Raw genomic sequence first — 13,071 nt, 5'->3', positions numbered from 1 at the left:
TTTAGCTTCCTTCTTGCCATTCCTGAGGCCACCAGGGGAACTGAAGCACAGAAAATGGTTTAGTGTGCACCACCTGTCCCAAGAAGGAAGCATAAGCCATTTGTCTTCTTCCCCCTCCCCCCCCCCCACCACATTTTACCTTCCCCCTCCTGCCCACATGAGACCATTGCATAGGGTCTGGAGACAGACTAGTATTACTACCCCTGGATCAATGAGTAAGTTTACAAGAAGCCTAACTGGCTAGGGGGAGGAGATTAGTCCCTAAATGAGGTCAGCTATAGGAGTTCTGCCATAGTGGGCCCAGGAAGGTGCCTACCTCAACTGTTCAGTAAATAAACCCTGTTGAGGCCAGTAGGATGAGCTAGTTCCTCCTTATTAGAAAGGAACATAATCTGACTTATGTTCCAGTGCTGTTGGTTCTCCTCAACTTCGTTCAGATACATGACAAATCTCTTCCATTTCACCTCCATTGTAAAGATCTTACCACTTCTAAATTATGGTTCTTTTCCCAAGTGACTGAATGGAGAGGGATGAATAGCCTCCTCCCCCTAGGGACATGAAACAGTTTGTACTCATTACCTGCTACACCCAAGAGCAGACCAGTGACATGAAGTTGCTTTTTGCTATATATTCAAGCTATTAACTTAACACTGTTCCACATGACTTGATATTTGGAACATTTGCCTAGTTTTATACCCATCTATTGTTACCAGACAATAAGTAGACCTTAGCACACAAGCGGCAACATTAAATGACAGTGGAGTCCTTAAGTTTTTATTTGTCCAAGAAACTCAAAGGCATAGTTAAGGTCCAACATCCAACATTTTTATTTTAAACATAACAAAATAAATTTGAGATCACAGTGCATGGGAGTGAGCACGTTAAAAGTGACCAACCATTCTGAGATAGGCCCTACTTAAGCACTGGGGGCTCATAAGTTTGAAAATCCTCCAGAGACTACACCAAGCTGTGCCAACTCCCCAACCCCATCTCAAATTAAAAATAAAAATAAAATCAGTTTCTCCCAAGTACCCCCAGGCAGGTTTCTGGAACTGGCTTTTAAACAGTTTGCTATTAAAACAAAAAAGCCACTTGTTGAGGAGAAATATAGAACAGGCTCTCCCAGACCTAAAGCAAGAATATCACATCACTTTAGTCAGTTAAGGAAAAAAGAAAACTGAACTATTCTAAATGCCTCAAGTGAGTGGCTGTTTCACCTTCCATTTACACAGGAGGAACAAAAAAAGAATGAAGTTCTGACCTTTAATTTTTCCAGTGTCCATGAATGCAGCCCAGTTTTTCTTTCAAAAGCCCTTTAGTCCAATCAAAACGAGCTATAGACCAATACATTTTAACTACTGTGAAGAGCAACAGGTAAGCAAGACTTCAGCACTTGGAAGCACTAGTTAGTCTTCCCATCAGATATTACCAAGGCTGAGAATGTTCCTCTGAATGCCCAAACTTGGCCTGGACTCTGAGCCAACTGTGACAGGAACTGGTTTCCTGTTACTCTTGTTTCCTGCCACACAAATACTACACCCTGATCCAGTGCAGTGTGGCATGTCCCTCAGTAAAGGAGAGGGAATATTCCAAGTTGATGGATGGGCTGAAGGCTTATATTATTTCTCTTCTAAGTCTCTGTTCAAACCTCTCAATGAGCAGGAAGTCAAGAGTTATCACATCATTAGTCAGCAATAGAAACCCCTGAAATATAGGCAGTTTGTAAATACCAAGTGCTTGTCTCCAACAGCAGGTCACTCTGGTATGAAAATTGGAGTTATTTCCATTATAAAGTTTGTTCTAAGGGGTGAAAATTTCAGCTAAAATTAAAGCAGCTAGTATTTGAACATAAGTATAAAAAAATCAGAGGTGAATAGGGCATTTAGAGGTAGGGTCACCGCCTGCTTCCTTAAAAAGTATGCTTTAGCCGCCAGTCTAACTGGTAACTGGATAAGCAGAGGATAAATACGGTAACATTTGCTCTTCCCTTAATTTGCAATAAAGGGAAAATGCTGCTGTCCTCACACCAGTTCAGAGTAGCTATGAATCACACAGAGGTGGTCATTCAGAATACCTGTTGTGGTCTAAATGTTTGGGTGCACTAGCCTAATGTGCATTAACAGTTCATTAGAGCAGTAGCTCCACTTCCTCTAAAAAAAAAAAAACTTTTGGGGGACGGGAGAGAAGAGATACAATGAAGTCTTAGGACTTCTCTACACTTCACTAAACACTACCAACACCAACAGGAGAGCTTGTCCCATCAGCATAGGTACTCCACCTCCCCAACATGGAGTAGTTATGGTGATGGGACAAGCCCTCCCATCACTACAGTACTGTTGGCACCAGGCGTTAGGTCAGTATAACTATGTCACTCAGGGGTGTGGATTTTCTACACCCCTGAGCAACGTAGCAATACAGACAGTTGATAGTACAGACCAAGCCTTAGGAGTAGAGATTAGATTTCAAGAGGGCACATAGTACTGCCTATAGCTAAGGCTACATTGCAGCATGTGTATGTCCACACATCCTGCAGTCACTCCTGATTGCATGTAGACACACTCTTAGTCTCAAGTCAGGCTAGCCCAGCAAAACTGGTAAACAGATTCTCCTGGGGCTCAAGTGTTGTTTAGACTATAAGTTACATGGCTGGTGTTTCTGAAGACTTGTGAAGCTACTCCTGCAACAGTGGGCTGTGATAGTTCTAGTGTAAGATTTGAGTTCTATTCAAATGGAAGTTTTGCTTCCAGTATCCAGGCAGGAGGTATTAACTATTGCAGTTCAGCCTCTTACCCCACATTCAACCTGCACTTGAACCAGAAGCATGCAATAGCAGCACAAAGCCTAGTTGCAAAGGCATCATTAATACCACTAAGGGAGACTGAATTAAGTGAGCAGCCTAAATTTAGGTTAAGGCTTCTACTTAAACTCTTCCCAGTGCTCATTCTCATGTTACCCAGTGCTAAAAAAGACAGACTTACAAAATTAGATAAGCCAGTGAATAGGTTGCAAAGAATACTTTGAAACAGAGAAAAGCTGGACGAGTAGTAGCACCTTATGCGAGGCTATTTATTACTCCAGCTCTACCGCATCATTAGGCCAGGATTGCTGTGGAGCAGTACAGAGGAAATAAAGTACATTCTAGCAATACTCTTTTGCCAGTGCCAGTTGTGAGCCTGGCAGAGCTAGATATGGCTTTGAGACCTTAACTTTAGGAAGGCAGACTGGGGGGTGGGGAAGAGTATTTCAACATATAAAAATTAAAGCCAGGAAGCTGGCCATTAGGAAGATACTGAGCCAGGGTCGCCATCTAGCATGTGGCTCTGCAACTCAGGAATCTGGTTACTACACCAGCACTTTGAACAAGGGGAAACAAAACAATGTTTCCCGAAACTAGAGCTTAGCTACCCTGGCTCCAGAGGGATCCATAGCCTTTTCCTCTGGCTTTCTTCCTCTCCTAGAAAGATGGTTACCCTTGCTAGGTAACTTCCTGGCAGCCAGATTTCTGGCCTTGATTCTCCCCCACCTTTCTCAGTTTAGGGTACATACAGCAATACCACCTAGCCAGATCTGCAGTAGTAGGATTTATTACAGTTAGTAAGACTTTAGGACTAGATTTTTTGAGAGATCTCAGCAGTCAGCAGCTCTCAGAAGAGGGGAGTTGTACACAAGAATCTGCCTACTTCCTTCAGGCATCAAAACAGGAGCAAAGGTATGTGGGTGTTTTTTGTTTTGTTTTCTTAAAGATCTAGCCCTTAGATCCTACAAGAGAAAACAGCTTTGACTCATATACACATCTATTTGAGACTGAAAGAAACATGCCCCTTTCAGGAAGGGGGTTGGTATTAAAGTTAGTATAAAGGATAAGTTCAGGTATTGATAACAGAGACTAAAAACCATTAAAAAGGGACAATATTTGAGGTATAATTTTACTCTTGTGATCCTCTTGAGAGAGTTCTCCTCCTCCCTTATTAGTGGTCCTTGTTAGTGGCACTGGAGAACCCAAAACTACCTGTGTTTGATTTACTCCTGTACACCACTTTTGGTAAGCTTACTTGCCTGGGTCTGAAGATGTTGGCTTTAGACAATAAGGTAGATTGTCAGTAGATTTGGTAACCACAGAAACTTTAGAAAAAGAGGACTAAGTTTTCAAACTGGTTCAATCTTTCTTTCTGAACATGGCAAGGAAACACCACACTTAGACGCACAAGTAAAGATTTTTTAGGAGTAGGTGTCTTCATTTATACTTGGCAGCATAAAGTAGTGCTGAGCACCTAGAAGCCCCCCAGTTAAGTCAATGAAGTTGCTAGATACTCATTTTTGAAAGTCAGCTGTTTGATATTTAAAAGAATGCTTCAGGTTAGGCTCAAGTTTATTCTTCTCTACTTTAGACTCCTACCTAGCCATGGTTATGCTAACTGAATAACTAAAACTAAGTGTTTCATATTTTACATCTGTCCTGCTGAAGTGGTCCTTATGAGTCTGCCATCCAAGAGTCAGACATACCGATAGCTTTTTATTGGAGGAATTTTATCCTTTTGAGAAAGGGGCATTAGAGGAATTTTATTCTAGCAAGAAACAGCCTTCTATGGTTGTGCCAGAGGAGTGTTGCCCAACCACTGCTTTTGCCCTTCACCTTTAGTTCTGAAGATTTGGGTCCTCATCTTACTTTCTACTTCATTCTGTAGAGAAGTTTGAATCCTGTGCTTAATACTTGACAGTTAAGCTATTGCAATTCCAGATATTGAAGTATCACCCCAGGCTCAAACAGGAGAAGACAGATGTAACTTCAACTTACTGAAGATGGTAAGAAAAGTTATGCAAAGCCATGCTTAAATATTGGCTAAGTCTATTTGAAGGTTACCATGTGTAGGTTATCATTTTACCCTCTTTCCACTTCTGGGAAAGAAAAGCTAAGACCACCAGGTCCTCTGCTGGACTGTACTTAATCCATGTTTCACTACTAGGCATCTAAATAATCATATGGGTTAATGTGCCAATAAGCTTCCTGACCCTCCTATGGAGAACTCTGGAAGATTTGGGATTTTTAGCCTTTGGTTAGGTCTACACTACAATTAGACACCCACTGTCAGCTAGCTCAGGCTGCAAGGCTGTAAAATTGCAGTGTAGATGTTTGGGCTCAGGCTCTAGCCTGAGCCCTGGGACCCCGTAAGGTGGGAGGATGGTCCCAGAGCCCAGGCTCCAGCCTGAGCCCAAACATCTACACTGCAATTTTACAGCTTCAGCCCCTCAATGGGTGTTTAACTGCAATGTAGACATGACTCTTCTCTATTGGTTAGGAAGGGACAAGACAAAAGCTAAGCATCCACCATTTAACTAGATTCAAGACATACTCCTTTGAAGAGCAATCCTCCCCTTCATAGAAAAGGGGTCTCCACTTCAGAGATTACTCATAACACAGTATGGCCTGATTTCTGCCTTATTCAGTCTTTGTGCTACACTATTTAACAATCATATGAAGTTGCAGTGAAGACACAGAGGAGAATTTCAATAGGTCTCCAAACAGCTTATCTGATGCTATGAACTTGTGAAAGGGCTATTGTTGAACTCTGAAAGGAGCATTTTCAGTTTGAGACAGGAAATTATTAGATTAGTTTCTGTAAGGGAAAGGGTTTGGTCCTGCCCAAAGGTGTACAGGAATATATGCATTTGTAGGAGGCACTTGGTAAATATCTAAATATATTTGAGAAAAGGTTGGGTGTTTGGAGTGTGCCATATAGGCACACCTCATCCTACAATTTAGGAGAAAAACATGCTCTCTTAGTACTGTACATGGTGGTGAGGAAAGGGCATATTAAGCTGAGCTTTAGTCTAGGAGGTGTGCTATTCCTATTGGAACCCTGTGAAAGACATTCCTGGGAAGGGTTGCCCAGTCAAAAAAGGATTCCAGTTCCTTTAGAAGGGCAGGCTTCAGACATCAATTTTTTTTTACCCGAACATTGTTTCAATACTTGTAATTGTTTTTGAAGCTTTAATTGTGTTAAGGACTTCAGTCTTTAGTACATATGAGTTAACATTCTGGGGAATTGGTCAGCTGAGAAATTCTCTTCTGAAACTTGACACCCAAAGAGTATTTCAAACCTGCCCCACTGTCAAACTCCTCAAGAAATCAATTTTCAACTCTAGAAAAGCAATACACAGCTACTGCAGGAACCAGTAAATTCTGGAGCCCCCCCATGAAAAAGGACAGTGTCCCTACAGTGAGCCATTCTGTAAAGCCAGAAAGTACAAGATGCTCATGCACAGCATGAGCTGTTAGGGGGAACAGCTTATGCAAGAGCTTCCAATGGAAAAAACTGACCAGGACTTGAGACTGAGGGAGTGTAAAGTGAGCAGGGGAGGCAATAAGGAACACACAGAATGATCTTGTTGCTGCTCTAGGACAGAATGTCTTTGGTTCTGTACAAGTTATTCTCAGTTTCCTCTCAGTATGCAGCTGTATTACAGTACCTAAATCAAATGTGCAACAGCCATGTCCTCAAAAATTTATAACTAACTAATTCCAAACATGAGGCCATAGGATCCCTTCCCCTAACAAAAGGGCAATAAGGCTTCTTGTGGCTTTTGTACAGAGGGTCCTGAAGGTGCTTTTTTTTTTTTTAAAGCCAGGAACCTAGTGGTGTGATCACACTGCACACCAGGGAAACAGCAGAGCCAGAGGTAAGCCACAGATTCCCTTTAGAAAGCCTCTGGTGATTAATGGTTCCCACCACAAGATTCCATTTAAGAAATGCTCAAGTTAGAGATTAGTTACAAGGCAGCCAGGTGGGATAAGACTGGCTATAGGGGATGGGAGAGTTTGCAATATAGTAGTTGCTGAAGTTCCCATCGCTGACATAGGGTGCTGGCTGATAATAACAGGTAACATTAGTGGCATTAGGTATGATGTTTTGTTCTGCCAACACTCTAAGTGCTAGCAGCGAGATCAGGTTGAGAGTCTGTCTCCGCTCATGTCCCATGAGGCACACTGTGCTTGAATTTACCACCCTGCGCAGGATCATGAGATAGTCATATTTGCTTCTCTCCTCTTTGGAGAAGTGGTTCTGGAGGTAAGTCTCCAGTTTGCGCTGCTGATCCAGGATGTCAGGGAAGTCTATGAAGAACCGGGAGCACATGTAGCGCTCTAGAGTTTTAATCTCCTCCTTGTCCATAGGCTGGAAATCCCGCACTAAGAGGTTGCTGTACTTCAGGAGCCCACCACCTCTGATCTCCTCAGGATTCTTGGTAGCTATCAGTCTGTTTCGGAGGTGGTCAAAGGCTGCCTCAAAGTCTCCATACATACTCTCTCCAATTACAGTTGGATGGAAGTGCTCCGACATCGGATTTTCTGAGCAGTCATAGTAAAAAAGCAAGGCATCTAGTATGATTTGGAAGGAGTCCACACTGAACTCAAACTGTCGTCGTATGCGATCTACAAACTTCAGCTCTACATTCCTGCCATGTTTGTTGGAGAGTGATATTAAGCTCCATCGGTCCGTCTCTGTGGATACTTTCACTAGCTTCTGGATGTAGGCTTCTTTCAGTGTCATTGGGCTGATTTTTAGTTTGCTCACCCCCTCTGGCAAGAAGTTTAAGAGGGACCGCAACACCACATCTCGGACTAGCTGAAACTCAGCTTCAGTTGGAAGGGACACTTGAAAAATTAGGTCCAGATCTTTGCAACCCAGTCCATTATCCTTGACCAAGACGTGACCAGCTGCAGAACCATTCAGCCGGACATCGTGTACTTGGATGCCTGCCTCATCCAGTCTGTTGCGAACAGTCTGAACAATGTCCTTCAGGGTTATTTTCAGTGTTGGGAAGTTGCCCCGTCCATGGATTGGGACCACCTCTGTCAGAACCTCATGCAGACGGCTGACCTGCTCCCAGCTCAGTACACTGCATGACATGCAATCAGTATTACTTCCTTTGCCTGCCATTTTAGAGTTTGATCTTCTCCAAAGAAGCTGGAGGGGAAAGAAAAATATTAAGTCAGATTTCACTGTTATCACAGAGCACAGGCTATATATACATCCAGGAAGTTAGTCTATTCATATCTTCATTATACACAGTACTTGAAAAGCCATCCACCTACACCCCAATAGTGATCTCTTTCTGAAGAGATATTTAGTCTGTCTTGTGGTAGACAAAAGTAGTTTCATGCTCAGTTTTGCTGCGAAAGATTTTTGTTAGCAGCTGACCTACCGTCAGCTACAATCCTACATGCTGCTGCATCACGACAAAAAACTTGTCTTTTGAATTAGATTAAGGGCCTGAATTTCATAGGGACTGTAAATCCACAATGCCAACTCAAAATTCAGCACTTCTGAAGATCAGATCTAAGATATTTCTATTTAGAGCTGAAATAATTAGATTTCACCTCCAATTGCCATGATGCTGGAAAGCAAACTCAGTCTGTACCTTATCACACCCCAGTTAAAGAAATCCAACCCCACTGAGCTCAAACTCAAATTCTTACCACTCTAAAAGTTCTAAGATATTTCAGGATCCTGAATGCAAGCTGAAACTACACTTCAGTCATATAAAAGCTAAAGCCCCGACATTACTCTAGTCTCACCCTGGTCCTCAAAAGAGAAGTCATTAGTTACAATGCATAACTATTTTTGAAAATACTGATATGCTTGCACTGACATTTTGCCTCAATTGTGAAGGAGCTAGCATGAATTCAGTTAAATGCTATTAAGGGTCACATAATGACAGTATCTCACCTAGTTTTATGCAAAGGTGTTTCTAACCTCAGCAGCTTGATGTCAGGCAGCAAGTCTGATAATGCCTAGTCTTAGTCCAGACCTTTTGAAGTCTGTGTTGTGTTGAAGTTGAACAGACTTACATCTTACTTGCCTAAATAGCTTTATTTGAAAATGTTAGACACTTATGGCTCTAGTATTCAACTCCAATTGATATTAAGTTACATATAAAGACACAGGGGAAACAGACACCTTAGGTTTCCATTGTGGCCAGATGCTTTTGCCAATCAAGGCCTGGTCTGTTGCTCCATCTTGGAATGCTCAAGGAGGCTGCACATGCAGCTGCAAGAACTGGTGCAGCAAAGGTATTCATTCAATAGTAAACACCTCTTAGAAGCAGGAGGTCTTACATGCATTACTAATCTTGTACCTTCCTGTCAAAGGGCCATTGCAATCACACTGCAAGGAGGAGAGGGTTTTTCAGGCAAGAGATGTGGCTATCAGAACTGCAGGGTTCTATACCCACTGTCCTTCAGCCTTAGTGTGACCTTGGCTAACTCATTTCACCTATGTCCCCACTCTCCATCTGTAGAATGGTGATGACCCCTAACACACATGGGACACTGCAAGGCTAAGTGCATTTGTGAAGTGCTTTGAGGTCTTGGGTGGAACTTACTACAAAGACCTGATAACATCCTCTCATGCATGCATAGCGCTCATTTAATTCAGTGGGTATGATGGGTCCCCAGAAATGCTAAGACCACTGTCTAAATGGATCACTGGCAAGCTCTCTAATGACATTCCATCTTTGGATCTCATTTACTTATCAGCCCTAAAATATTTAGTGAGCTCCTCAGACCCAGATGACACTGCTGCTCCCGAGTCAGAGCAAGGCAAACACAGGCCAAGATATCAAGCCTTCTGGCAACACTGCATGGATTAATTGGATCTCCTTGGACACCTCAAAAAGATAAGGAAGAACACCTACATGGCCCGTTTTGCTAGACCTACATAATTACTTCCATCATCAACATTCTATGCCATATTATATCTAATTAGAGAGACTATATTTTCATTTATGCCACAAGTGTTTAGATGCTCCATCTGGGACAGACTTCCCCCTCCTATGTCAACACTAGTAACATTAAGTAATGTCACTTTTGGACCCAACGGAAGTGAAAATAGTATGTAGAATTCTAGCAAAATAAAAAACTTTGTGAACTTTCTTTGGTACTGCTATTCCTGCTTTCAGGACACTTCTAGATGGAAAGTTAGTTTAGTGCTGCTACTACTGTCAGTTTCCTCAGAGGAATTTCTACAGTTGTGTAGAATTTAAACCCTAGGATTGTTAAAATCAGAAGCCTCTCACATCTAGGTCACTGGTTGTAATCATGTACAGATTAGATGAGATGTTAACTGGTAGTGGTTTAGTGACAACTGACCCAGCTGTCTTAGACTAGTTTCTAATAGGTTTGGGACATCAGAGCTGATTAAGGCATAGTTTACATTTCAGTAACTTCCATCCTAAAATTCTTTTTATAAAGCAATGTGATATTAGAAGTAGCCTATGCCCTACCATGGTTCTAGACCTAAAGCTAGAGAAACTAGCTTAAGATAAATCTAGTTTTTAGACTCTCTGGAGAATTACAACAGGCTGAGATTTTTAATTTGCCCAATGAACCATTTGTATTACCTTGTAATAGTCATTAGTATAAAACATATGAGTACTTCGTGTTACAGCAAAGAATATTTCTTAGACATCAAATAAGTATTATTTGATAGAATGACAAACATTTAGTTGTTAACTGCAGGTATACTCAGAATGCATTTGCTATGGCATTACATAAGTGTGGTGAATAGCAATATATATTAGAAGTGCAGAAACAAGCTTGTTGTATCTTATATGATCTTTAAGAATACAAGGAAAGCACATTTGCTGGTCTACACTTGGTTTTAGTAACTAGACAATGACATAGGTAGATGTGTTGACATAACAGCTGCAGCTACAAGCTTGATAATTTTAAATGCACAAGCTATTATACTTCTGCACACTATGTTCATCATCATCATCACTTGCTCTATATAGTGCAGCTACTGTTACATAAAGTTGCACTCTATATTGTATTACTTCAAGCATGTTGGGTATTATTGCAACCAAATTTGTACATCTGTGTTTCCCTCATTATAGAGGCACACAAAGTCATACCAAGATATGCCCAGTGTTTGTTTCATAGATGCCAAGGCCAGAAGTGACCACTGCCGATGTAAAATCCTCCTGTGCACCAGCCCTCAATATTTGTTCCCCACGTAGGTACTTTTAGGTCACCCCTTTACCTTCAGTAAGTTACCATCGCCCTTAGTCCCCCATGCAGGGATCTTGTTTAACGACTCACATGTAACAGACTTGTTTCCCCAGACTGTCTAACCCCCTTTGCCAGACATGCTGTGTCTTCACTGAAGACAGAGTCCGTGGCAAGCAGGAGGTTTTCAGTTTAGCAATTGAGTTATCAGCGTGCAAAGGTAACTGCTGCAATTGGCTCAACAGCTAATAGGAGCGCGGACAGATCAGCCAATGCTTTAAGTGCGCCCCTGGGAGAACAGTGAAGCCCAGCGTGGATTTTGCTCATGGAGTTGCCTGCATCTGTAACCTGGAGGGGGTGTGCGGGGCACCGCCAGGCTCTGCCCTCAGGTGCAGCAAGCACGGGGCCCGCTAGTCTCCCCGGGAGCCGCGCACAGTCCGTGGCCTGCAGCGCAGCCAGCGCCGGCCGGGGGCAGCCCGGCCCGCCCACAGGAGCGCAGCAGGGCACCCGTCAGCTCCTCGCGCCCGGCCTTACTGGCTCGCGCGCCGCTCATTAAACGCGGCCGCGCGGAGTCTCAGTCACTCACCTGCTCACTCGGCGACACACGCCTCCGCAACCGCCACTCAAGCCTGTCACTCCGTCCAGCCGCCCCCCAGAGGCCCTATTTATACCCGCTCCGGCCACGCCCCCTCCGGCCGCGCCCACTTAATTTGCATGGCGCACGCGGGCGCCGGAGCCCCGCTGCTATCGGTAGCATCCGCTTTGTAATTGGCCGCCGCCTCGGTGGATCGCGCGTGACGCAAAGCTAGCACGGCAGAGCCGGCGCCCTGGCAACCGCGGCTGATGGATCACGGGAGCGCGCCCCAGCCAGAGCGGCCGGCTTCGCGTTCCGGGAACGCGCCGCCACACTAACGGGCACCGGCCAAGCCAGGCGCCCCGCGGTCGGGGGGCGGGGCTTGGCCTTGGGGCTGGGGGCGGGGACCCACCCCTCAGACACCGCTCCCCGGCCTGTAGCCCCCCGCCGCGCAGCGGGACACCGTAGGGAGATGGAGGCGCGCGGGCGCGTGGGGTGGGGCAGGAGGGGGACGGGGGGCAGGAGGGGGACGGGAGCGCACGCAGGAGGGACGGCGGGGGTATATTGGGGTTCTCCAGGGGGATGGAGCAGGAGAGGGGTGTGGGAGGGATGGGGGCTTAGGCCAGGTGGGATAGGACATCTTGCCTGGGCTTGCTCCGTGTGTGACAGCCATCATCCCCCAGTGAACGGGCCACCTGGCAGGCAGGGGCAGATGGGGATGCCTTTCACCCCGCGCACCAGCCTGCCCGCACCCTCTAACACAGCTGCGCCATCTCATGCCACTGGGAGCACCAGCCATTTGGGAGCCCCTTGTGGGTACAGAGCACCCTGTGGAACCTCTCCTGAGTGCTGCCCTCACTAGTGCCCTGGATTGTGGTCCAGCAAGGCCCAAGGATGCAAGAGTACTGAACTTGCTTAGACACAGCTCGTAGTTTCCATTCCAGCAACATGATGAGACCTAGAAGGGATGGTCTGGTGAACAGTGCACTGGGCTGGCACTTGGGAGATCTGGTTTCTGTTCCTGGCTCTCCCACAAGTTCTGTGTGTGGCCGTGGCTAATCTGCTATGTGCTTCAGCTTCCCATCCCAAAAATAGGGATAGCACTTCCTTTCCTCCTGGGGTGTTGTGAGGGTAAATCTGTTAATGATTGTGAAGATACTGTAGTGATGAGGGACATATAAGTATACAGATAGATGCTGTGGAGCTGGCTAAGAAAATAATATTAGCCACAACTGAACAGCATGGAAGTGTTGGCCACCATGCCTCGAGACATTTAAGATTCCTGTCTATGGTGAATAAAGGCTGAGAAACAAATGCAGTGGTAGTTACAGATGTTTCAGGTAGTCAAAGTGTGGGGAAGGTGTTCTGCTAGTGAATGAGGCTGACTAGAAAATACGAAGCTTGTACACTGTGATGCATCTTACTCAATGGTGTCCATACAAACAGTGATCTCCAGTAATTACATTTAATAGGTAAATAGCCTTTCTTTCCA

General features: G+C 44.5%; 1 protein-coding gene across 1 annotated transcript; it reads right to left on the bottom strand.

Moving 5' to 3' along the window:
- Positions 1–803: 803 nt before the first annotated feature.
- TENT5C (terminal nucleotidyltransferase 5C) lies at positions 804–11,670 on the bottom strand. Its single transcript, XM_048819614.2, has 2 exons — positions 11,592–11,670; positions 804–7,964 (listed from the first exon to the last, which is right to left on the bottom strand). Exon 2 carries the CDS (start codon positions 7,935–7,937, stop codon positions 6,765–6,767), a length of 1,173 nt encoding a protein of 390 aa, XP_048675571.1. The 5' UTR covers positions 7,938–7,964; positions 11,592–11,670; the 3' UTR covers positions 804–6,764.
- Between the last annotated feature and the right edge of the window lie 1,401 nt (positions 11,671–13,071).

The sequence above is a fragment of the Caretta caretta genome, chromosome 1 (genome assembly GCF_965140235.1).
Source record: "Caretta caretta isolate rCarCar2 chromosome 1, rCarCar1.hap1, whole genome shotgun sequence".
Classification (NCBI taxonomy): Eukaryota; Metazoa; Chordata; order Testudines; family Cheloniidae; genus Caretta; species Caretta caretta.
Note: the sequence above shows the minus strand (reverse complement) of the source record. Positions and strands in the feature narration are given on the sequence as shown.